The 26,425-nt window shown below is 37.8% G+C and overlaps 1 protein-coding gene across 1 annotated transcript in view; it reads left to right on the top strand.

Moving 5' to 3' along the window:
- Positions 1-26,425, top strand: part of LOC126419139 (X-linked retinitis pigmentosa GTPase regulator-like) — a 358,411-nt gene that overhangs the window by 172,012 nt on the left and 159,974 nt on the right. The window contains exon 9 of the mRNA XM_050086247.1: positions 13,525-13,640. Coding sequence (XP_049942204.1) covers positions 13,525-13,640 — 116 coding nt within the window. The remainder of the gene's footprint in view (positions 1-13,524; positions 13,641-26,425) is intronic.

Consider the following 26,425-nt stretch of genomic DNA (forward strand, 5'->3'; position numbering starts at 1 on the left):
TTAAGAATTCAAGAGTAGATTACAGAGTACTTTAAGATTTGAAGGGAATTTGGTGCAGGAAAAAATAGCACAGAAGAAACACCAAAAACGACTAAGGATCTGACGGTCGTCACTCCGCCCAATAACACAGAACGTTAACGTCCCTGGGAGATATACAACTTTATATCTTTAACATCGTATTTTCCATCTTCTGATCCTGTTAGAGGATCTACTAAAGCTAAGGCTTGGGGATGTATCACCGTTTGTACTCGGTAAGGTCCTTCATATTTTTTGAAAAATTTATGCGTCTCCTTCTCCAGGGCAGAGCTCTGGAGATGTTGTTTTACTAGAAACAGGTCATTGGGATTTTATTGAGGTTCGATAGCTTTCTCATTATGTCTACTTACTTATTGTTGTGCCCTTTCAACCAGGTTCTTAGAAACTATCATTTTCATTAAGTTTGTCATCAACAATAGGTTGTTCCGGCCTTATTTAATAAGGGGTTCTCCCACAAAGGGTTTGCCTATTACTTCCAAAGATGTTAATCTAGTTGATAAATGTGGTAATTCAATTGAAATAAGCTCAAAGTCTTTAACTTTCGATGCCCATCATGTATGTTTTTCAGGGCCATAGGTGTGGCATAATTTTCGAATTTCTTTCATAACCCTTTCACACGCATTGGAAGACAGATTATAGTTGGATATTAGTACTTGACGAACGTCTTCCCATGCTAAAAATTCTTTAAATTCATTACTGACAAATTGTGGCCCATTGTCTGTAAGAAATCGTTTTCATTTGCCTACCTAAAGAAAGTATTGTTGCAGACAGTGAATCATGGTTGGTGTATTTGCTTTCTTAATAGGATATAATTTAACATACTTCGACCAACACTCTATGAGGACAAAAATGTACGATACTCCTCCCTTCCCTTTCGGAACTGATCCAAAGAAATCTGCTGCTGTAAGATCATGTAATGCCTTAGGAATGATTGGATACATTTTGTATTTAACTTGAGTGTTACTCTCTTTTACTTTCTGACAGCTTTCACAAGTTCTGATTAAAGATGCTACCTTATGTCCTAATTTCTTAAAATAATAGAACTTGTTCATGTGGGCTGTACACTTTTTTATTCCGAAGTGTCCATATCCCATATGGACATACCACACAATTTCGTCCTCCATCAACTTCGGGATAGATAAATGCCACCGTCGAGATGTTATGCTGTCTCTCCAAAATAAGTGATGTCCTAAAATTTTCCACCTCCGTACTTGATTAAGAGGTAAGGAATTCTTGTTACACATAGCATATATTTCTGCAAAGTAGGGATCATGATGGATGTTGTCGGTTATTCTTTGAGCCATTTCTTGTACCCTGTTGTGCGGATATTCTACTGTCATAAAATTAATCGCAAAAATTGCACCGGGTCCTTCTGTACGTTTCAACTCTTTTATGTCTACAGGTAGTCTAAACAAAGTGTCAGGTACAATATTTTCAGAACCTTTTACATACTGTATTTTAATGTCATATTCCTGTAGGAACAACATCCACCGCATTAATCTACTATATAATAACCGACTACTCCTTAAAAAAGATATACCTTTATGATCCGTATATACATGGATCTCTGACCCCCATACTAGTGTTTGGAATTTTTGGTTACTCTATACTACTGCTAATAGTTCGTTTTCTGTGGCTGTGCAGTTTAATTCATGTTTGTTAATACTCTGGCTAGCAAAAGCTATAGATCTGGGGATTGTACTTTCTAGACCCCGCTCTCCTTGTAAAAGTTCTGTTGCTGTACCGTAGTCGGATGCATCTGTTGATATTTTAAGTGGCTCACCCATAACCGGATGGTGTAATATAGGTGATTCTACCAGTGCTCTTTTTACATTTTCAAACGCATCATTGGCCTCTTGGTTCCAAACCCACGGTATTCCCTTCCTTAATAAACATAAAAGTCTTGGATCGTTCAGCTCTTGACTTCATGCATATCCTCTATAGTATCCAGCCATCCCAATGAATCCCTTCAATTGTCTTATGTTTTTAGGTGGTGTACACTGCTTAATAGCTGTTATGCGTTCTGGATTGGGTTTAATTCCCTGCACTCATACAATATGCCCCAAAAGCTTAAGTTCTTGCCTTGCAAAGTGTGATTTGAACAATTTTACTGCAATACCTTTTTCTTTAAATCTTTTCAGGGTTTTACTCAAGGTCAGGCAATGCTCTTCCCAGTTAGATGAGATTATGAGTATATCATCTACATATATTATCAAATCTTTTAACAACTCCCCTCGTCAAGCGCTCGTATAAACAGGATACCGAGATATTTAGCCCAAATGGTAACACATTAAAATGATACGATTTCCCATCAAATAGAAATGCTTTATATTTCTTTGATTCGGGATGTAACTTAATTTGCCAATATCGATCAGTCAGGTCCATCGTGTTAAAATACTTTGCTTTCTCAAATTTGGACAATAATTCATTGATGTTAATTGGTGAGTCTCGTTCTGCCTCTATATGCATACTCAAAGTACGCATGTCCAGCACTAATTGCACACCTCCTTTAGCCTTTGTTACTACTGCCAAGGGATTATTCATGACGCTAGAGCTACATTCTATTATGTTATTGTCAATCATCTTGTCAATTTCATCCTTAACTGCTTCTTTTAGACCTACTGGTATGGGATATAGCTTACAGAAAAATTGAGTACTATCTTTGATTTTAAATTTATGTATATAATCTCTAATACTACCGGGATTATTGTAAAATAATTATTCCGGTTACACTGGTGTACTCTAGCTAAGTTGGTCTCACGTCTCTTAAAATTACTATTACTATTATTACTAACTCTTCTGTAATTCTGATTTTCACTGTGATGTACACTTTCGTTGCGGTCTTTGTTTAAGGCATCAAGTGCGTCTACAAGAGACAACAGCTCTTCTACAGTTTTCCACCCACTAAACAGTATATCTTTTCTGGCGTTAATGGGTAAACGTCGCATTAGAATTCGAACTAACCCTTCTTCCTCCATGGGCTTATCTAAGTACTTCACATGTGTTAAATGCCAGTCATTCTCATCATACCCCACATACTGTTATAATACTTAGGGTCCCACAAATCAGGTATTAATTTTTCCTGGGCACTAGCTGACCAATACTTCTCCTTAAACTGCTTCTGGAAATCTGCTCAAGACAAAAAGTTCTCGATGTTCACTGTGCCCACTCCAAAGCTTCTCCTGAAAGGTACCCTACCACAAATTTGATCTTGTTTGAATCTTCCCAGTTTTTCAGGAAAGCTTGGTTAAACTGTTTCAGAAAATGGGTAGGATGTACTTCCCCATCTTAGGGAACTTACGGAACTGTCTAGATAATCCTGAATTTGCTCCCCATTGTAAATCTGTCATCACTTCACTAGTTAATACTAAGTTGGAAGAAGTCACTCTATTATCTACTTTGTCCTGCATAAGTTTGAATTACTTCCACAGTTCATCTACATCCTTCTTGGTATTACTAAGTTCGGAAGATAAGATTGGATTTTTTTTGTCAGAGGTTACTCTCGCAGCAACTTTTCTGTCTATCATCTCTTCTACCTGTTGCTCCAGATTACTGATATTATAAATATTATATTATAAATATCTGAAGTGGCTAGTTTCTCTTTAAAATTTCTTTCCACGGTATCAACTCACGTGTTAACGCCTACAATTTGTGATTGGACTATAGGAATTAGTTTGTCCTGCTTTTCAACACTTTCCTTTAAAGTGTGTAATCTTTGTAACTCTTCAGGCTTTCCCGGCGATCTAATGACATCTTGGGTTGTCGGGTGTTCTGCCGGATATCAGCGTCGTACTTGCATGATATTTTGGTCACGTAGCTCGTAACCTTCATCAGGTGCGACCTGAGGCTGCTCCTCGAGTGGACCCGGTTACGAGCTATGTGACCGAAATATCGTGCAAGTACGACGCTGATATCCGGCAGAACACCCGACAAACCAAGATGTGTAATCTTTGTTTTACAGCATCAAATGTAACATTGCATATGCTTTAAAATGATCCTAATTTTTCACTAAATCAGGTTCTACATTATTACATTTATCTTCAATATCAAATTCTAGATTTTTAGCTCAGTCCTGAAATTGATTACTTTGTGTCTGACTAAAGTCAGTGAACAGTTGGTTTACATGGTTAGTCAGGGAATTACTTAATTCATTCATTAAATCTAATTGCAAACTCTCCACTTTATTGTTTAAGGCATTGAACTTAGCATTTAAAACCTCACCCTGTACTTCTAGTTTTTCACTTAAAGTGGCAATTAGTTCCTTTCTTAAAGAAGTATTTTGAGCAGTAAATTCTTTACTTTGTGCATCTAATCTAGCATTAATTGTAAACTCTGAGCTTCTAGATTTTTACTTAAATTAGTAATTTGAGTGTTTACAGCTGCTGAATCTGCCCGCTGGGCAACAGATTTGTAGTCAGCATGGGTGAGCAGCAGTTGGCGCCCTTGGTGTCGGTTGCTGTTACTGTGTCCACACCCCTGTGATGTGTATGAGGGCTGCTTACTCTCCACACTGGATCCTCGTCGTCGTCGAATAGATCTCGTCTAAACTGTTGAGATTTTCCTTACTTCTTCTTTTGTCTGGTATTCATCAACATTCACCCTTTTTGCCGTTTATGCAGAATCCAACTCTGCAAAACAATTTCTCTGTCTTATTACTATTGATTGCTATGGCAACTCACAATATCTTCTTATCTTGGTTTCGTTTTAAAATTCCTCTTTTTTCGAATCCTGTCATGGTCACCACATTCTAACGGTTTGGCGACAAGAGAAGCGGTGCAAAACTGGATTGCGCACTTTCCTTTGCTCTGATTACAATTGACTTATTTGAAACGTTCAGCCAATTCACTTCTGTGGATACGCGGCTGTGTCGATGTACACAACTTCTTCTCCGAACAAATGATGCTGGTTAGAGGGATTAAAAAAAATCTCTCTCTCTCTCTCTCTCTCTCTCTCTCTCTCTCTCTCTGTCCTTGAAATAAGTGGGTACTCTGATAATACTTTCAGTTCAGTTCTGGTATATTTCCATTTCCACAAGTCTCACATAAGTATATAAATTCTTGCAAGTCAATTGCGTCTTTAACCGACAGATACAATTAAGTATATTTACAATGTGATGAGTTTAATAACCATCAGAAATTCAAAGCCAGTTCTTGCTTCTAGCAAGTTTAACACCAAATTTAAGAATCTCTAGTCAAAACATATTTCATTTGTTCATAACAATTAGTCATTACACCGTCAAAGAATAACACGTGCTTGCTCCTTGTACATCACATACAGCTTCTATGGTGCGAGCGGCAAACACTTGTCTGTGCCGTTCAACCACCATGATTGCAGTATTCTCCCAATACACGCCCATTCTGCACGCACAAAAACTGGTGGCACTGTAGACACATTTCCATTCTCCCACACTCATCGAGTTTTCGAGACGGTGGAAGACAGAGTGTCTCTAGAATTTACCCCGAACTTCTCGAGGCACTACAATGTCATAATTTTGTTTGACTATTTAGACTACCACAATTACAATAATATTTTATCAACATTTACCTTGTTTGATGAAATTACCAGACTTATAATATTTGGCTTATGTTAGGTTTTGTCTTAGTTACATATCACTTCAACGTTCACCCACAAGAACTAGTATACCAATTAGTATAATCATCTTTCCAGGAAATACAACTCTTTAGAATTTTCTGTGTGTGTGTGTGTGTAAATTAAATGAATTATGTTATATTAGCTGTATAATGTTTTATGTATCCCTGTTATTATTTGACGTAGTGGACTATTTCATTTATAGAATAATGAGTATAATAAAAAGGAAAATTACAGTAAAATGTGCTTAGTTGGATAAATTGAAGTGGTATAAAAATTGAAGGATTAACTATGATAAATTAAATATACAAATGTATCATGTTCCATATTAGGTATGTAGTCTGCTACATGTGAAATTTGCTCTTACATTAGAGTGTCATTAGTTTTTTTCAGAAATGTGCAGTGAATGAACTTGCAGTTGTTGAATTTGTGGCTGTTGGCAATAGGGTTTGTCTGCTAACATCGCTCTCGGGAGCAGCTGGTGCATCTCTCCCACTTGGTAGATTGTACTTTTACAGCATGCACGAGAGCTTTAATTTTCCTAGAGTACTTTCTCGTGTGTTGACTGACACGATGGTGTGAGGGTGTTTCCCAAACATGTTAAAAATGTATGCAGAGGGAGCAATTGACCTGTGTCTTCTCACAGTGTTCTCTCAGATAAACAAAACATTGGAAAGGAAATTGAACACTATTATTTTTTAATAAATTTGCCTTCCAGAAAGAGAAAAGTGCTATAATTGGAATCAGTGAGTTTACAGAAAAAAACAAGTTCACCATTAGATAAAGAGAGAAAAGTTGCAGGAATTCTCTTTAAGCTTTCTATTTGGTGAATTGTATGTTACTCAGCAAGCTTTGGTATTGGTCCTTATCCATTCCTGTCATGCTTAAATGATCTGGCGAGAAGCTTCCATTTGAGTTTGTCTTATTTGAGTGTGACACCTCACTCTTCACTGAAAATGATGTACCAGAAAAAAATTATATGTAATGTGCAAAACTCATTAGAGAATCTCCAATTGCAACTGCATCAAAATGGACTAAAGCTGAATGTCGCAAAGACCCAGAAAATGCACTTTAAAACTAAATCTTCAAAAATGATGTAGAAAGGGAATGACAAAAGGAATCCACATGAAAGTCCTTTTCCTACATCTCCACAAAAATCTGAATTGGGAGACGCTTATAGATTGTTTATCAAATTAATTGAATAGCATGGCCTTTCCAATGTTGATCACTGTAACTTTTTAAGTCAGTTATTCAGTGTGGCATAATTTTCTGAGGAAACTCTTGAGGTGTCAAAAAAGAAGTCTGAAGTGTACGTGTTGCTGTGCAAAGAGGTTTACGTTGCCCATTGCAGAAGAAATTAAAATAGTAACTACCCCCTCTTACTACAGATCTTAAATTGTGATTTTCGTGAACCATAACAGCTATACATTTGAAAATTCCATTCCAATCAAAACCACAATTCTCATCAAGGAAAAAATCTCAGATTTCCCACAGAGAATTTAAAACTTTATTTCCAGACACCACCGTATGTGGAATAAACTAAATGATAGAAATACATTTAACTTGGAGAGTAGTTTACTGGGTAACTCGCTAGAGGACAAATGTTGTCACCCTAGTGTCAGAGGCTGAGTACACTTTTGATAGCAATAAGGTGATTAAACTTCTTTGTACTAATTTTGAACAAGCAATTACTATGCTTTTATCATAAATTTTACGTGCAAAGATGTGACTGGTTATAATTTTTTTTTTTGTGGAAGGTAGTGTCATCACAAATAGTGCCATGTGTCAGTCACAAGGGAAGCAGGCAATTTGTAATTCAAGTGCAAGGAGTACAGATACTGCACAGTTATTAGAAAAGAGAACATTTCATCTCCATGTCTGTGCACTAAAGTGAAGACATTACAGTATACTGAAGACCACTAGCACCATTACAGCTGCACCAAACTCAACTGTGTACCACCAGAAATGGCCATTAGTGAATGGAGTTGTGTACAATTTATCACACATTTTATCTGTGGAAACTAGATTAAATGTTGGAAATTTTTAAGATAGCTTTCAGAAGAGGGCATCTGAAAGAATTTTGCAGGCAACATCACTGTTGTTTCAAGTGACTACTCTGATAACTAATTTTTAGATTCATCGATCTGTTCGTTGCAATAGGTCCATTAAAATTTATGTTAACTGTTGCATATTCCCATAAAAATTGGTATGTTTTTTTGTACTTATACACAGAGCTATGCGTGTATAATCAGAATTGAAGTTGATTTGTTAATCGACAGATGAATAATAGCATACGTTCTTACAATTCATATTGTGGTTCTCACAAGGTGTAAAATTCATGATCAGAAAGGTCAGCAGTGGACTTATTTTACTGTTTATTTGATACAATGACAGGTGATGAAGCAAATGTAGTTTCCGTGTGAAGGTTCTCAATTTCTGTTGGCTTTGAATTGTGTTGAGAATGTGTCAGTGGTGAAAGTGTGCAGAATGCATGGAGCGAATGGCTTCTTTACTTAACTCCCTAGCTTCACTAAGTAGTATTCTTTGCCTCTAATTTACCATTGACTGTGTTGATGATAGGTGATTTTTTATTTGATGGCAGTCCCTGGTAAAAGATGACATGCATCCAGTTTTGTTGCAGGTAAATGAATTTGTGCTGTTCTAATCAGTGACGGATGACAGGTGATCAAAACTCAAAATAAGACTCATTAAGAAATGATGAACTACTTTCACAGCTACTTTGTTTGACAATATGCACTCTTCCCTTCCGTTTCAGACCATATTCACTTTCTGAGACAGAAAGTTTGAAACCTACAATTTTCTTGTGGTACAAACTTCCTACCAACAATAACCAACTGACATGTTTCCTGTAATTTTGGCTCGGTTGCTTCTACCCGTTTTCCTAGTTCATTTATTGTGAGGGATTAAATCCACTCCATGGTATTTGTTGTTACTCACACATCTACTTGTAAAATTCATTCATGTTGCTCTTAGGTGATATGCTCAATGTTGCTGTAAGTTCATTGTGCTTTTTGAATGTTGTGCTCCACTGATCAATTAATTATTGTTTTAATTACTTAAACAAGTCTTCCTGATTTTCGATAATCACTGTTCTTGTTTCTTTAAAGCCTGAAAAAATATTTCTCTGTCTATTTATCAGGCTTTTCCCGCCTCACTGCGCATGCGTTTTCTTTGTGTGTCACACAATGTATCCTCCATCAATGTACTATTTTCCAAAAATCTCGAATCGTTTGCTTCATCTTTAGAGTCTGCCCTTAACTCACATAACTGATCATCTTTGTTACCAACAACTCTGCTTTCTTGCCCAATATTGTCAGTCCAGAAAGCCCCACAACTACTGCAGCAATCCCAATGCAACTACATCAAAAGTGCTTTGCCTAGAGTGATGCTTACTTTTTGTAAATATTGAATAATATAACACCTAAGAATCAAGTTTTAAGAAATTTTGGAATCTATTAATAAATATCAGTCGTTATGATTTCTGTCATTTACACACACACTGTTGAACTCAAAATTCCACCTTTCATGCCATTTACCAGTAACAATTGTTATAGTTATTTGTGGTAATCAACATAAGATGCATCTGCATAAAATCACTCATGATCTCATTTTGTCTCCCTTCTGTTAACTAATTGTTGATCCACGTTCTTGTCTTTAATTCATTTGCATGGCTCACATACATACTCAGCCTCCAGACTTGATAGACTCCTTAGTATTCACTCTAACAATGTGTCATCCACAGTAGCTATGCTGCAGTTCAAAGAGAACCTATAGCGGAAAAAGGCACACAGTGGCTAATATGAGTAGCATTCCTACTCTGTACTCTGTAAGAGTACACTGATTCTCATGGCTTGAGGCAGACATCATTGGCCAGTACTTCTTCACTGTTATGTGATTTGTTTTCTTTGCATTATATCTGCATGGATACAGCTCACCACTTGAAATTCATTTGTAGTTTCAAATGCAAAGACTACTCTGAGTCTGTGCGTGTGTTGCCATGTTTGATCTTCACTTCATCCTATTTGTTATACCACATGTAATTATTTACGAAAGACATCAGCCCCATTAGCAAAAAAGAAGTAGCAGCATAGTATGAGGTCACATCCTATATTTAATAAATTACATTTACTGTATGTCTAACATACCCTAGAAACTTCCCTTTCAATAACCTGCAGTGACTTGACATAAAATTCGTTTGGTGAGTATATTCTGACTGACTTCAAGTAGTCTAAGTAGACTCCATTTATTGTAGGCATGCTCCTGTTGAGCTCACAAGGTTATTAGCAGTTCCTAAGGAGCCAGTATTTTACTCCGCGTTCTTTAAATATTACGCTCATCTTCAGAATATTCTGAGTCATCAGATAATGCTGTGTTGAGCAGCATACATGACTGAAATAGATGTGAATTGCACAAATAATATTTGCCAGTAATAACATCATTTATCTCACATTCCTTGGCCAATACACTTTCACAATAACTTTACTCTTTGCAAATGAGATATTTATTTGCAGCTACGGCACTGACTTTTCTATACATAAATCCACATCTTCATACAGTTGAAGCACTCCCATGATCTTTTCTACACTATGCTGCCTCTGTCTGTTAAACGTGCCTGCCCCCCCCCCCCCCCCCCCTCGCCATCAGTCTTCTCTGACTGGTCTGATGAAGCACGACACAAATTCCTCTTCTCTGCCAAGCTCTTCATCTCAGAGTAGCACATATTCAGTTATTTGATGGTTATAGTCCAATCTCAGTCTTCCTCTGCAGTTTCTACTCTCTACAGCTCCTTCAAAGGACATGGAAGTTATTCCTTGATGTCTTAACACATATTGTTAAAAGTGTGCAGTGTGGCACTATTTCAAACAATTTCCAGAAATCTGGGAATATGGAATCTACCTGTACCCTTCATTTGCAGGGCATTGCGCAAGATAAAGCCACTCTCAGATATCCACAAGTGATACTTTCTAAATCTGTGGGTCGAAGTTCTCTTCTCTCAAAGGAATTTATTATTTTTAACTGAGAATATTGTTGAGAATCCTACAGAAACTGGTGTTCAAGACGATCTTAATTTTGCAGATCCATTATACTGAGGTGGCAGTAGTTGTGAGATATCTTCTAATATCTTGTCGAACCTCATTTTGCCCAGTGTAATACAACAACTGGACATGGCATGGACTCATCAAGTTGTTGGAAGTCCCCTGCAGAAATATTGAGCCCTGCTGCCTCCATAGCTGTCCATAGTTGTGGAAGTGTGCAGAGTTTTGTGAACAAATGAACCTCTCGGTTATGTGCCATAAGTATTCGATGGGATGCATGTCGGGCGATCTGGGTGGCCAAATAATTTGCTCAAATTGTCCAGAATGTGCTTCAAATCAATCGCAAATAACTGTGGCCTGGCAACATGGCACATTGTCATCCATAAAAATTCCATCGTTTTTTGGAAATATGAAGTCCATGAATGGCTGCATTTGGTCTCCCAAGTAGCTGAATGTGAACATTTCCAGTCAATGATCATTTCAGTGGACCAGAGGGCCAGTCCATTCCATGTAAACACAGCCCACACATTTATGGAGCCACCAACAGTGCCTTGTTGACAGTCTGTGTCCACAGCTGGATGGGGTCTGTGCCACTCTCAAACCCTACCATGAGCTCTTCCCAACTGAAATCAGGATTCATCTGACCAGGCCACGGTTTTCCAGCTGTCTATGGTCACAAGCCCAGGAGATGTGCTGCAGGTGGTGATGTGCTGTTAACAAAGGCACTCGCATCAGACATCTACTGCCATAGCCCATTTGCACCAAATTTCATCACACTGTCCTAATGGATATGTTCGTCATACATCCCATATTTACTTCTGCAGTTATTTCATGCATTGTTGCTGACAACTGTACACAAATGCTGCTTCCCTTGGTCGTTAAGTGAAGGGTGTCGGCCCCTGCATTGTCGGTGATGAGAGAATGGAATGTCCCATGTGTCTAGTGCCAACTACCATTCTGCATTCAAAGTCTGTCAATATCCATTGTGCAGCTACAATCACATCAGAAACCGCCTCACATGAATCATGTCAGTATGAATGGCAGCTCCCACATGCACTGCCCTTTTATGCCTTGTGTACATGATACGACCACCATCTATATATGTGCATATCACTATCCTATGACTTTCATCACCTCAGTTTATTTTATTCTTCTTGTATACAAGTCACCTGCACTTTGCCCCATTGCTTAGGAGATTCACGATAAATGTAAGAGGTCAGTGCTGAAGAATGGTTTGTAAAACTGAACTGAGGTTCCATCTGGACCTAGCATCTTATTTGTTTTTAACTCTTTCAGCTGCTTTTCACCCCAAGTATGCAATTTCTATGTCATCCCTATGGGAGTTTTTGTGTTTCGACGGATTGGTCTGTAAGTGACTGAATAGAAGACATCGACCAGCAATTTTATGTAGCACCAGATATTTTAAGAATTCTTGGCAAAATCCTTCACCAACATATGATGGTGCATGTTTTGTTGCAGCCTGATCTTTTTGAAAACGTGAATGTCTGCCAACTTTTGCTGTTGACCATATTTTTTAACCCAGGATGTGACAATTTCTATTTTCTCAGAATATTCCAAATTTTGACATTCAACCACTGTGGGTCTTTTCCATCCTTCGTCCACATGCTCGGCATATATTTCTCCTGAGTGCAATTTATATTCAGTTTAAGCTTTGCCCATAATTCTCCTATGTCCATCATTCTTTAACTAAATTATGTCCATTCACTGTCTAAGTAGTGTGGTAACAACTCTGCTCTTTCCAGCATAAAATCTCTCTTAGCCCTTTTGATGGATTTTCTAAGTAACCATGAGAACATCATGATCAATAATCCCTGTTTCTATACTGATGCTGTTGATAAGTTCAGGCTTGTTTATACTTTTGCATGACAATCCGTCCTCACTATCTGCAACAATTCTATAGACGGGCCAGTCTGTATTCAATAGGTTAAAGTCTTCTCTAACTAATATAGCGTAATCAGGGCACTTGCCCAAGGCAAGTATATCGAGCCAAAAACTACTAGATAGTATTACCACATTGCTCTCTGTTCCTTAGATGTGTGAGAGTATATTTTTCCCTGAGCATTTGTGCGTGGTTCAGCCTCCTATGGTTTGATGGTGTACAATTAACTAACAGTAGTGAGGATTGGAAATAAAGCACTGGGCTGATATTTCCTTGCGTGCTGATGTAGTAGCAGCCATTAATGAGTTTGAAGAAACAGGTGTAAAATAAAATGAATGGTGAAGATCCATTTTTAGTATGAGAGTGTGAGAAAACAATTATCTGAATACAACAGTATTACGACCAGGACAGTTGCTACTCATCATATAGCGGAGATGCTAAATTGCAGATAGGCACAACAAAAGCCTGTCACAAATTAGCTTTTCGCCAGTGTGGCCTTCGTCAAAAATAGACCACACACACACACACACACACACACACACACACACACGACTGCAGTATCTGGCAACTGACAATTGAACTGAAGCCACTGAATATACTAGACATATTGACATTCTGAAACATTAGACATTACATTTGAAAAATTAACAAAAGCGGCACTTTAAAAATCTATAGATGATAAAAAGAGATACACATCAGATAATAGTGTGTATAGAGGAGAGAGATAGTATTCGTAGTATTCGACGAGGATTGAGGAGGGGGCAGGGGCAGATTGAGCTGATGAATAGTTTGGTTTCAGGGCATTGCCCATACTATTATTTGCAGTGTTAATTTTTTTCTCCATTTACCATTATCTGCTGTAGCATGCATTTTCTTTTATAAGGATATGATTTGATTCATTTCGGTATGACCTTAACTGTGTATTTTTCAATATGTTAACAGGTAATGGTTATTTGTATACTTGTGGTGATGGAAGACATGGAAAATTGTGCATGGAAGACCCGAAGTTGATGCAGCCAACTAAAGTGACAAGACTATCTGGATTTTTTGTGGAAAAAGTAAAGTATTTTGTTAATCTCAGAGCTTTGTGACACAAAGCTGTATTGTGTATCATACTTGGTTGTCTTGACTTGCCTCTTATTTAATGTAGACGTGAGCTGTATTTCAATCTTTGGCTCAGTAGCAACTGCACGTCTCGGATCGCTGTATGGATATTGCCTGAACAAGCTTCAGATATTTTACTGTCTTTTCAACTCTCTTAATATGGGATTTACTTTCCTGACAAACTTGATTTAAAATTGGTCCAACAGAATCTCTCTACAACTTGAAGCAGGGTCCCCCTCACATGTTCTGAAGGTTGTTTTGACTACGCTGCAGAGGTTTTGCTGGAAAGCCCTTACACATCTTCCATATGGTCTGAATTTCTCCTCATACAATTTCCATATTTTTGGAGGCCTGAAGAACGACATTCATGTCCATCGATTTGCTTAGGATGAAGAGATGTGCGCCTGGATACAATCACGGTTTCGCAGGAAACTGCAAACATTTTTCTGTGATGGCAGTCACCATCTTGTCTCACAGTGGGATAAATGTATTAACAGTTATGGTGATTACTTTTGAAATCGTAAATCATTTTATAATACCAATAGCATATCAAAATTTTGGTTCAATGGTGAAGACAAATTGGAATCCTTGGCACAGATTGGTGTATATAAAATCACTTGCAAGCAGTGTGAAAAAGTTTATATTGGGCAGTCAGGCAGAGCTGTGGCATTCAGGCTAAGTGAACATGAGAGAAGCTGGAGATCAAGGCAGAAAGAATCAAACTTCACTGATCATCTTTTAGTGAAAAACCATTCATATGATGTAGAATGTGAAGTTTTGCATTTGGAAATAAATAAAAAAATTAAAGAAATAAAAAAACAGTACACAGAATGCCAGCCTAGTATTAAATGATCAGACTCAGTTTCTGTTTTCCTCTTTGTTAAATTAAGTTTTTGTTACAAATACTAGATTCGGACTATAAAGTCACCTTATTTCTCACCTGTTGTTAAATGTACCTCCGCATAAAAACTTTGTTTATCCCCCTTTTTAGTTAATTAATTATTTCTAAGTGTCCAAAAAAGTAATGTTTACTGATGTAAACACACTATCATTTTCATATCTTCTGTACAAATATCTGCGTAAGTTGCACATCATGTTTATCTGTGTTTGCAACATTTAGTAATCACCTGAAGATTGCCTGAGAAGCTGAAAGCCAGTTTCTGACCGAGTAAATATAAATGTACAGAACATTGGGAAGTGTTTTCCTTTTTGATATTATTATCACATTCTGCCAAGCACTAGTGGAAAATTCAGTTACTGTTAATAAATGGTTTACATACTTTTAGGGTTCCCTACCTCAATTGGTAAAAATGAGACCCTTATAGTATCACTTTATTGTCCATCTGTCTGACTGTTAAGAACAATTTTTCAAAAACTGGTAGGGGTATCAAGTTGAAATGTATGTCGTATACAAAGGTCTATGGTCCTCAGACGATGTAAAAAAAATTAAGTTTCTACGTCAGTGGAAACAAAAGATTTGGCCACTTATGTCACATACTTTTGCTCTTGCAAACTCACTCGTCAGAACCCATTGGGTACTTCCTGTTAACTTAGAATAATGAAATTTGGCGGGTTTCTCAGTTCTGCAGTACAAGTAAGGGAAAAAATCTAAAAATTGTTAATTTGTGGTAATATCACACACACTCCGTCTTCAGGCCACGAGTGGCCTACCGGGACCATTCGACCGCCGTGTCATCTTCAGTGGAGGATGCGGATAGGAGGGGCGTGGGGTCAGCACACCGCTCTCCCGGTTGTTACAATGGTACTCTTGACCAAATCCGCTACTATTCGGTCGAGTAGCCCCTCAATTGGCATCATGAGGCTGAATGCACCCCGAAAAATGGCAACAGTGCATGGCAGCCTGGATGGTCACCCATCCAAGTGCCGACCACGCCCGACAGCACTTAACTTTGGTAATCTCACGGGAACCGGTGTATCCACTGTGGCAAGGCTGTTGCCCCAATAATATCACACACAAAAAAATTATTTTTTTGTCATGTTATCTGACTGTCTTTCTGCCTGTTAAGACCCCTTTTTCATGGGAATGGGTGGATATAACAAGTTGAAATTTATGTCATGCACTAAAGTCTACAGTCCCTTGGTGTTGTAAAATATTTAAGCTTCTGTGTCAGTGCAATCAAAAGGTATGGCTATTTATACCACATATTGTAAGATCTTGCCAGTATCAATAACAGGCAAAAATTGTCCGAATTCTCGATTCCTGATATGGATAAACTATCTATATATTTAATTAAGTTTGTACAGAACCTTCGGTGCACAAGTCCTTTTCACACTTATCCAGATTTTTTCCACATGTCTCACTTTCATTGACTGTCCCTTATATATTAGATCGCTTTTTCAAAAAAGCTTTTATTCCTATTTTTATTCAGTGTCTGATATCCTATTTACTTCTGCTATCAGTTAATTTTCTTCCAAATAGTGACACTTATCTGCCATTTTTAGTGTCTCATTTTCTAATATGATCTACATCTACATACCTACTCATGGCGCATGGCGTAGGAAGGGCGTCTTGTACTGCTACTAGTCATTCTCTTTACTGTTCCACACACAAGTGGAATGATGGAAAAACAAGTGGCTATATGCTTTCATATGAGCCCTAATTTCTGTTAACATGTCTTCACAGCCCCTATGCAAAATGTATGTTGGCAGCAGTAGATTCATTCTGTAATCAGCCACAGATGCTGGTGCTCTAAATTTTCACGATAGTGTTTTGTGAAATTGTAATTTGAGTTGACAGAGCATTTCCGTAACTCTCACAAGTTGATCGAACCTACCAGTTACAAATCTTGCAGCATACACCTGAGTTGCACTGATGTCTTCCTTTATTCTGACCAAATGGAGATCACAAACACTCAAGCAGTCTCAATAAAGAATGCTCGAGTATTCTAAACATGGTCTGGTATTTAGAGAAGACTAATAGTTTTGTATAATTATCCTAATATAGGGTGTATACAACCCGGGAGATCTGGGAAAAACCCGGGAATTTTTTCGTCCAACAGAAAACTGGGAAAAATACTGGAATTTTTTAGAATTCCGGGAATTTTTCGTTGTTTTAGTTTTCAGTTATATTACTGTATCCTGCTACTGCAGAATAATACTGCAGCATTAAAACATGAAGGAGAGGAAAAAACGAAAATGAAACTTAAATTGCAAAGGAAATGTGCCATATAAAGTAACACAGTGCTCGTACAAGCGTCTGCCAACAGCAAAATGTGTCAAAGGCTTTCGGAAGACTGTGCAATGCTTCATAACAACAAATTGCCTTCGATGAGCATGATGTCACAACTGTTTACATTAGACTCATTTAATCAGTTACGAGTGGGCTCATACACATGCGCAGTCGAGTCACGTATGACTAGTACCTTCTCCCACTTCTGGCTACAGAAATGCGGCTGTTGGCTGTGTAAGCAACAGTACCAGCAACCAGCCACGTGGTATCCGGAAAATTTTACTGGCATGCCCAAGCTGCCAGATTCACGCGTGTGCAGCAGCCCTGGATCTAGTGGGGACTGAGGGCAAACCTGGGTATCTGAACCGGACGGCAATTTTGAGGGGAGGGGGCAAATTCATATTCTTGAGAGGAAAAAAAACCTTGTTTCACAAAGCACCTAGCATCCAGCACATGTCAGTCTATCGATTATTCATATGATTTTGAAACACAACCCTGCTGGTTTTTGAACGCATTCTAAGTTCATTTCTGAATTAATTATAAGTTGATTTTTGAATGCGTGCATAGTGTATGTGATGTCTTTGCCAGGGGAATCCTCGTCACATCTAGAAATGAACTTTCCTGCAGACAAAACGGGATGGGGCTATACGAGCTGAGCAGAATAAAACCGAACCGGTGAATGCCAAGTGCTGCTTGTTTATGTGGTTGATTCAGTTTACGAATGTTCAGCATTGTTGCAATTACTAGTGAAATCCTTAGATTCAGACTACCATAGTGGAAATAAACAACCAACAGGTAAGAAAGATTACGTATTATCTTCTCGGTGTATCCAAGAAAGTGAAATCTTGACAGAAATCTTTTGGCCAGATCGCTACATGAGGGCCAGTTGAACAGTCCCTGGCTAGCAGCCGCTTAAGTTATATTGTGGGAGTGGTGCAGAAAATGTGTTGTACAAACGTGTAATAACGTCTAACCAGAGAATAATCGGTGGATAACTAAAAGGGTGATTCTGGCAAAGTTAGTAGAGTTAACCGGAGAATGAGTTTTGACAATGGTAGTAATAGTTACAGAATTAGTGATAAGACTGTTTGTTAGAATAAGCAGGGAGAAGAAACAGGGACATCACACAAATTATGGAAGAATATGAGATTCCAAATTTATACAAAAATTTCGTTCTACTGCTTTTCGGTCTCGTGCATGAGAAACTGGAGCGTATGAATGAAATGTGAAACCATTTCCTAATGTAAAGCTTTTGGCTTTTAGTAGGACAAATATGTATTTTGTATTGGTACTTTGTGAATTATTTTCTGACATATTATAAAAATGATCTTTATTGCCAAAACAGTTTCGTTTATTTGGTGTGTGTTACAATTGCTGAAATATTAGAAAGACCTATTTTGTTTTCTCCAGCACACAATGACAAAATAGATGTCATCAGATCGGGAAACCACACCAGTCTTGGGTACTATTTGTGTTAACAGCTTTTTCAGTATTAGACAATGAGATTTCTATTTTTCATGTATCAAAAGTTTGACGAACTTTGATAAGGTAATAGTCATTTCACAGAGAGGGAAGCACACCATGTAAAGCTGTAGCAAGATTAGACAGAAAAATCGCTAGGACCTAAGGATTGAAGAAATGTGCACTGTCTTGCCTGTCTCTTGTCTTTACTGGTTTTAGGTGTCCTATATTTAATTTTATGTCACACACAAGAGCAAGTTATTAGCTAATAGGCAATAAAGAGTCCAGTTTTTCTGAAGAGTTCTTGTTCTCCTGGTTACAAATAATCCTATCCAGTATTAATTGGGAGGTTGTTTTTTTTTACAAGAAGAAGAAGAAGAAGAAGAAGAAGAAGAAGAAGAAGAGGGTAGGATGTCAAACCGGCCAACTGGGAGCAGGAGAGGCGCTACAGGACATTTTAATTTCCTCTGTCCTGAAATAGTTTGATGGCATCCATTACAAAATATACACATTTGAGTTCAACAGAGTGAAATACAGTGATGTGTGGTATAAGAATGTTGTTTGAAGAAGCGTGGCACCTCACTGCACATTAAAGCCAAATAACATGTCTTACATATCCTCGAAGATATATCTTTTATGTACCAGACTCTTCAGAAATATGTGCCTACAATATGAACTTATTTTTTAAAAGTCTTTTTTTTACGCTCTGATGCACAGAGCAGCCTGAGTTACAGTGAGGAAGTGGATAGTCTCAACGTGACCTATTTTTACATTTAGTGATTTTTCTGTTTCCTCTTTGTTTACTGTTCTCACATCAAATGAAAACAAGATGGATTTCTATGGCTGGGAGCTATCAAGTTAATTAAAATACATTCACGTAATTACAGAAGGGTAAACTATGTTACTAGTTTCAAATTTTATTTTATTTTCACCTTTCTGACAGTAAGCATCAATCGCCTTGAACAATGAAGTTATTTTTGTCAGTTTGATAAATAAATTTGGCTTTTATTAAGCTTTCCTGCTGAGGCAGTCAATTTATTCCACACTATTGGCTAGTTTCAACTGTTCGCTGCATTTCAGGTGCACATTTTCATCTTCTAGCTTGTATGGCATTATGCCATAATAAAGAACCAAACGTGAGATAATACAGTACTGGTACTCCAAGAAAATTTACGTCCCGAAAACCACACTGAAATGCTTCATATCTGGTCAAGGCCTACGTCATTGAGAATCTGGACATATGAATGTGCACTGTAAGGCGAACTATGCATTTTAGTATGGTTCCCGAAATTCTGATGCTCTTGGAGTGTCCTCTGATGTCTTATTGCTTTTATGACATAATGTAAGATCTTTTAATGTTTTACAAGTGCGAACATACGGGCTTCCTGCATCACCGTAGCTGCGCAAGCGCAGTGACCCCTCTTATCTGCCGCTCTCTGACAACTGCTGAAATGAATCTATTTCTAACAGGTCAAGGGAAAATATTGTGAATTGCTGTTCGGAAAGTGTTATTTTCAAAGTAAATTTCCTTTTACACAAGATGAACTATGTGCAGCAATGTACAATATATTTCTTAAATCACAGAGTGTTTGGTCTCTTTTAAAAATCAACTCTTCGATGACAAGCCATTTAGAAGAACTTCGAGCCCAGAAGATCAAAGATTTATGTCGGTATTAAAAATTTTGCTGGCATATTTGTGTGATGTATCTTAAAGTGTAACATGCACTAAACAGATCAACATTATAAGTGAAAGCGTAGCTTCTCTTGTAGCTTATTAATCTTTGAGACAAATATTATATGCAAAAGATTTGTTTTTCTTGCAGCAACACTATTTATATTAATTTAAACCATTAACTTTTCCTGTTGGTGGAATTCGAATTTATACTTTCGTAATATGAATATATGCTGCATACATGTTGCTGCACATCAAAGGTTTTTCCAAAACGTGTTTTTTTTTTTCCCCCTGAGTATCATTTTCTAAAGTGCCATGAAATTTTACGCTGCTGTATAAAACCATATCCTATCAAAGGATAAGTTTTACAGTTCCGAGGGAAAGTATACTGTCACTTAACATGGCAAAAGCGTATTTTCACCCAGAAAAAAATGTATTTTTAACCGGGAGATCCGGGAAATATCCAGCAATTTTTTCTCCTTGTCCGCTTATACACCCTGTAATTAACTGAAGCGAACTACTCTCCTTCCTTACTACCGTCCTTACGTGTTCATTCTATTTCGTATCTCTTCGGAATTTATAGCTAGATATATAATTGATGTGACTCTTATCAAACAGCACAACACTCATACTGTATTTGAATATTACAGAATTGTTTTTCCTAATGATCTACATTAACTTACAAATCATCTGCATTAAATTACATTTTCTCACATTTAGGGTAAGCCTCCAATCATTACACCAAATACTACACGTGCAAACAAAGTTGACATTCAGTGTGGTGGCTGATGGGAGTAACCGTAAAGTGTTTTCCAATTTACAGTTGCTTCCATCAGTCACCGCGCTGAGTGTCAACTTTGTTTGCACGAATATTAGACATTCTCTTTAAATCATCCTATGGTCACCTGCACTACAGTGTCATCACCAAAACAAATACAGATTGCAGCTCACCCTATCCAAGAGATCATATATGTGTGTAGATAACAGGAGCTGTTGTATCACACTTCCCTGGGGCACACTTGATGATGCCCTTGTCTCTGATGAACACTTGTGTCGATTGTGGGGTGATGCTCGCCACATTTGTCATATTTTCAATTCAGAATTTGTACATTTAACCAGTCCTCTTTAACCATAAGCTCTGGGCATGCTTCAGCAACCACTGTCAGGTGTGGTGGTCATTGTTTATAACAGAGAACAGGTATCTCAGCTTAACCAACTAGATGGTAAGGATGGTAAAAACCTCAATCGCAAAGTGTTCTGTGTGCTGATGATCCCCATTGGCTGTTGAAATGAAACAGTGCTTAGAAATCTAGATAGTCTGAAATGGTACATTGTTGGTTGAACCTGCCACTTCTGGGAAAATACAAAAGCTTCTTAAATCAAAGACACTTCCTATTGTAACTAAACTGCATAAAACTCTAAATTCCAGCATTGGGGTTGTGTTGTGTGAAAACTTAATGGGTGAAATCTCATGATAGCAAAAGGTGTGCAAAACATGATATGAAGAGAGTGAATAGAATTATTGAAAGAACACATACATTCATTGTAACTCCAAATTTTCAAGTCTTAGCTGGTCACGTTAAGGCTGGTTTCTTGCGTTTTAATGTTCACCCATATTTTCCAAAATTGTTGAAGTGTTTGAAGTGCCAAAGATTTGATCACACTACAGCTGCTGGTATTGGCCATGCTACTTATGGGAACTCTGGCCAAGCAGCTTATGAGCTGGGTGTAGGATGGACATCTACTCCCATGTTTGTTAACTGCTACAGCAAACATCCAGTTTGTAGCAGAGAGCATCCCATTTACGGGAATAAAATAAACAAGTAAAAAATAAAAGAAATAAAAATTACACAATGTGTGCCTTATGTCAAAGCAAAGAAATTGTTAAAAGCCATTGTATCAGGTCACTTACTTTGTTTCTTCATTAATTGTTCTCGGTGTCGACGTACTGGCTGAAAAAATAGGGGGTGGACATGCAGTACTGTCTACTGTAAATGATGTAGCTGACAAAGGCACAGTTGCTTTTTACTGTCTTTTACTTTCACTTTTCGCAACCCCCAATATTACACAGTCACATGGCCAGTGCACTATTGTTTAACTTTTGATAAGCTTTGTTAATAGGTTGCAGCCGAACATCCATATTCTGCTACAGTAGTTAACTGTTGAATACCTACGACCAGTAAAAACCTAACCACAATGTTCACACAGGTACGTTTGGAAACAGACAATGTCATTGTTTTTACACATGGCCTATTGCTGTAACACTCATTTCACTGTTAAGTTGATGCATTGTTGTCACTGTAACCAACACAGGTTTCTTGTCTGAAACTCGGTCATGGAATGACAGTCTCGTGGCCAAAAATTCGGCCCTTATATATCTTCAAAATAATAGGTGCCGAAACCACACATTGTTTGAAGTTAAATTTGCATAATTACAATTAAAACTTAACTCATTAAATTAACTGAATACATCGAAAAATTCGTTCTTTCAAACAGCACAAGGCTTAAGCCAAATTATTTGTTTAAATGATGAAATTAACATATATAGTTACACAAACAATACTTTTGACATAACTGTTAATTACTTTGGAATTAATTACGGGCTGGTTTTGCTAACATGTTTCGGACTAGAGTCAAATAGATACTTTAAGAATACTAGCATTTTGTCTTCCAAATGTTTACAGTTATTACAGAATTTATATTTGTATATCTAAAAACAAAGATGATGTGACTTACCAAATGAAAGTGCTGGCAGGTCGACAGACACACAAACATACACACAAAATTCAAGCTTTCGCAACAAACTGTTGCCTCATCAGGAAAGAGGGAAGGAGAGGGAAAGACGAAAGGATGTGGGTTTTAAGGGAGAGGGTAAGGAGTCATTCCAATCCCGGAAGCGGAAAGACTATGCTTGTGTCTGTATATGTATGGATGGATATGTGTGTGTGTGTGTGCGAGTATATACCCGTCCTTTTTTCCCCCTAAGGTAAGTCTTTCCGCTCCCGGGATTGGAATGACTCCTTACCCTCTCCCTTAAAACCCACATCCTTTCGTCTTTCCCTCTCCTTCCCTCTTTCCTGATGAGGCAACAGTTTGTTGCGAAAGCTTGAATTTTGTGTGTATGTTTGTGTTTGTTTGTGTGTCTGTCGACCTGCCAGCACTTTCATTTGGTAAGTCACATCATCTTTGTTTTTAGATATATTTTTCCTATGTGGAATGTTTCCCTCTATTATAACCATATCAAGAATTTATATTTGTTTATATGTCAACAATATACGGTAATTTAAGTTACGAAACAATATGCTCCAATAGGACCTTGCCTAGTAAGGCGGCGCGGGTCTCCCGCGTCACTCCCCTACGCTCTATACAGAAGTATGGGACTCATCATCATCATCATGTTAGTAAATTGTTGAAGTGTCTGTAGCAAGGCCCCCAAGTTACTCTACGAAATAAACAGTAGCAATGCCAATACTGTATTAGGTACCGAAAGCTGGTTAAAACCAGACATAAATAGCAGTGAAATCTTGAACTCGGATTAAACAATGTTTAGGAAGGATAGGACTGATGCTATGGGAGGTGGTGTGTTCGCTGCAGTTAAAAGCTGTTTAAAGGCATTTGAGATCGACACTGGGTCGGACTGTGAAATGGTCTGGATAAAGCTGTCAATCAGACAAGGATTGACCATTGTATTAGGATGTTTTTACGATCACCAGCATCTGCAACAAATGTCGCAGAATGTTTCAGAGAATTTTGCACAGTCATTTTGAACTTAGTCACTGCCCCGCTGACAAACAGAAATTATGCAAAATGAAAGCAGCTGTCAGAAGCTCAATAAGAGATTCTTTTAACGAATTTTAAAGCAATATTTTATATGCAGATTCTAAAAATAACCCCAAAAAATCTTGGTCTTACGTAAAATCTATGAACGCTACAAATAATTCAATACCTTCTCTTGCTGACAGTATGGGTAATGTAACGGAGAGTGATAAACAGAAGACCGAAATTCTAAACCTAGCTTTCAAAAACTCGTTTACGAAAGAGGACTGCAGCAACATTCCCCATTTCAATTATCGAACAAACGCAAGGATGGCTGACATAGTGGTTAGTGTATCTGGGATTGTAAAACAGTTAAGATCCTTAGACGCCATATAACATTAACTGCCCAACAGAACATTTAGTCCTATCACAGGAAAAGTCAAATATAACACTATACTGTGTCACGTGTTATATCAACATACAGTGTATTACCAATTATGGTATTACGGCACAGTTAATGTTATCCTCTGGGAGGATTTTAGTAAATAGACCGTGAGTTACATAATGGATTTTGCTTATCAAACCTGAATTTAGGCTACAGAAGAAACCAGAAAGCTAAAGATTAAAATCTGTGAAATGTTTTAAGAAACCAAGTTTGCTTAAATGAAATAAAAACAGTCGCCAGCCTAATTAGGCATAGTAATGTGAAACATTACTTTTATATAATCTGTATAGAGTTATGATAAAGGAAAGCTACTATTACTTCTTTCCCACAGAAGTGCAATGAACTCTACTACAATCGGATAAGTGGTACAGTGATGTTGTTGTTGTATTCTTCAGTCCAGAGACTGGTTTGATGCAGCTCTCCATGCTACTCTGTCTTGTGCAAGTTTCTTCATCTTCCAGTACCTACTGCAACCTGCATCCTTCTGAATCTGCTTAGTCTATTCATCTGTTGGTCTCCCTCTATGATTTTTACTCTCCACACTGCCCACCAATACTAAATTGGTGATCCCTTGATGCCTCAGAACATGTCCTACCAACCAATCCCTTCTTCTAGTCAAGTTGTGCCACAAACTCCTTTTCTCCCGAATTCAATTTAGTGCCTCCTCATTAGTTACATGATCTACCCGTCTCATCTTCAGCATTCTTCTTAGCTTCTGTTCTCTTCTTGTCCAAACTATTTATCATCCATGTTTCACTTCCATACATAGCTACACTCCATAAAAATACTTTCAGAAATGACTTCCTGACACTTTAATGTATACTCGATGTTAACGAATTTCTCTTATTCAGAAACGCTTTCCTTGTCATTGTCAGTCTACATTTTATCCTCTGTACTTCAACCATCATCGGTTATTTTACTCCCCAAATAGCAAAACTCATCTACTACTTTAAGTGTCTCATTTCCTAATCTAATTCCCTCAGCATCACTCAACTTAATTCGGCTACATTCCATTATCCTCGATTTGCTTTTGTTGATGTTCATCTTATACCCTCCTTTCAAGACACTGTCCATTCCATTCAACTGCTCTTCCATGTCCTTTGCTTTCTTTGACAGATTTAAAATGTCATCGGCGAACCTCAAAGTTTTTATTTCTTCTCCATGGATTTTAATTCCTACGCCCAATGTTTCTTTTGTTTCCTTTACTGCTTGCTCAATATAAAGATTGAACAACATCGGGGATAGGCTGCAAACCTGTCTCACTCCCTTCCCAACCACTGTTTCCATTTCATGCCCCTCGACTCTTATAACTGCCATCTGGTTTGTGTACAAATTGTAAATAGCCTTTCGCTCCCTGTACTTTATCCCTGCCACCTTCAGAATTTGAAAAATAGTGTTCCGGTCAACATTGTCAAAAGCTTTCTCTAAGTCTACACATGCTAGGAATGTAGGCTTACCTTTCCTTAATATATCTTCTAAGATAAGTCGTAGGGTCAGTATTGCCTCACTTGTTCCAACATTTCTACGGAATCCAAACTGATCTTCCCTGAGGTTGGCTTCTACCAGTTTTTCCATTCGTCTGTAAAGAACCTGCTTTCTTTGGGATTGGAATTATTATATTCTTCTTGAAGTCTGAAGGGATTTCGCGGGTCTCGTACATCTTGCTCACCAGATGGTAGAGTTTTGTCAGGGCTGGCTCTCCCAAGGCTGTCAGTGGTTCTAATGGAATGTTGTCTACTCCCAGGGCCTTGTTTCGACTTAGGTCTTTCAGTCCTCTGACAAACTCTTCACGCAGTATCATATCTCCCATTTCATCTTCATCATCTACATCCACTTCCATTTCCATAGTATTGTCCTCAAGTACATCGCCCTTGTATAGACCCCCTATATAGCCCTTCCATCTTTCTGCTTTCCCTTCTTTGCTTAGAACTGGGTTTCTGCATGAGCTCTTGACATTCATAAAGTGGTTCTATTTTCTCCATAGGTCTCTTTAATTTTCCTGTAGGCAGTATCGATCTTACCCCTAGTGGGGTATGCCTCTACATCCTTACGTTTGTCCTCTAGCCATCCCTGCTTAGCCATTTTGCACTTCCTGTCGATCTCATTTTTTAGACGTTTGTATTTCTTTTTGCCTGCTTCATTTACTGCATGTTTATATTTTCTCCTTCATCAATTAAATTCAATATATCTTCTTTTACCCAAGGATTTCTACTAG

The sequence above is a fragment of the Schistocerca serialis genome, chromosome 9 (assembly GCF_023864345.2).
Source record: "Schistocerca serialis cubense isolate TAMUIC-IGC-003099 chromosome 9, iqSchSeri2.2, whole genome shotgun sequence".
In the NCBI taxonomy this organism is placed as follows: Eukaryota; Metazoa; Arthropoda; class Insecta; order Orthoptera; family Acrididae; genus Schistocerca; species Schistocerca serialis.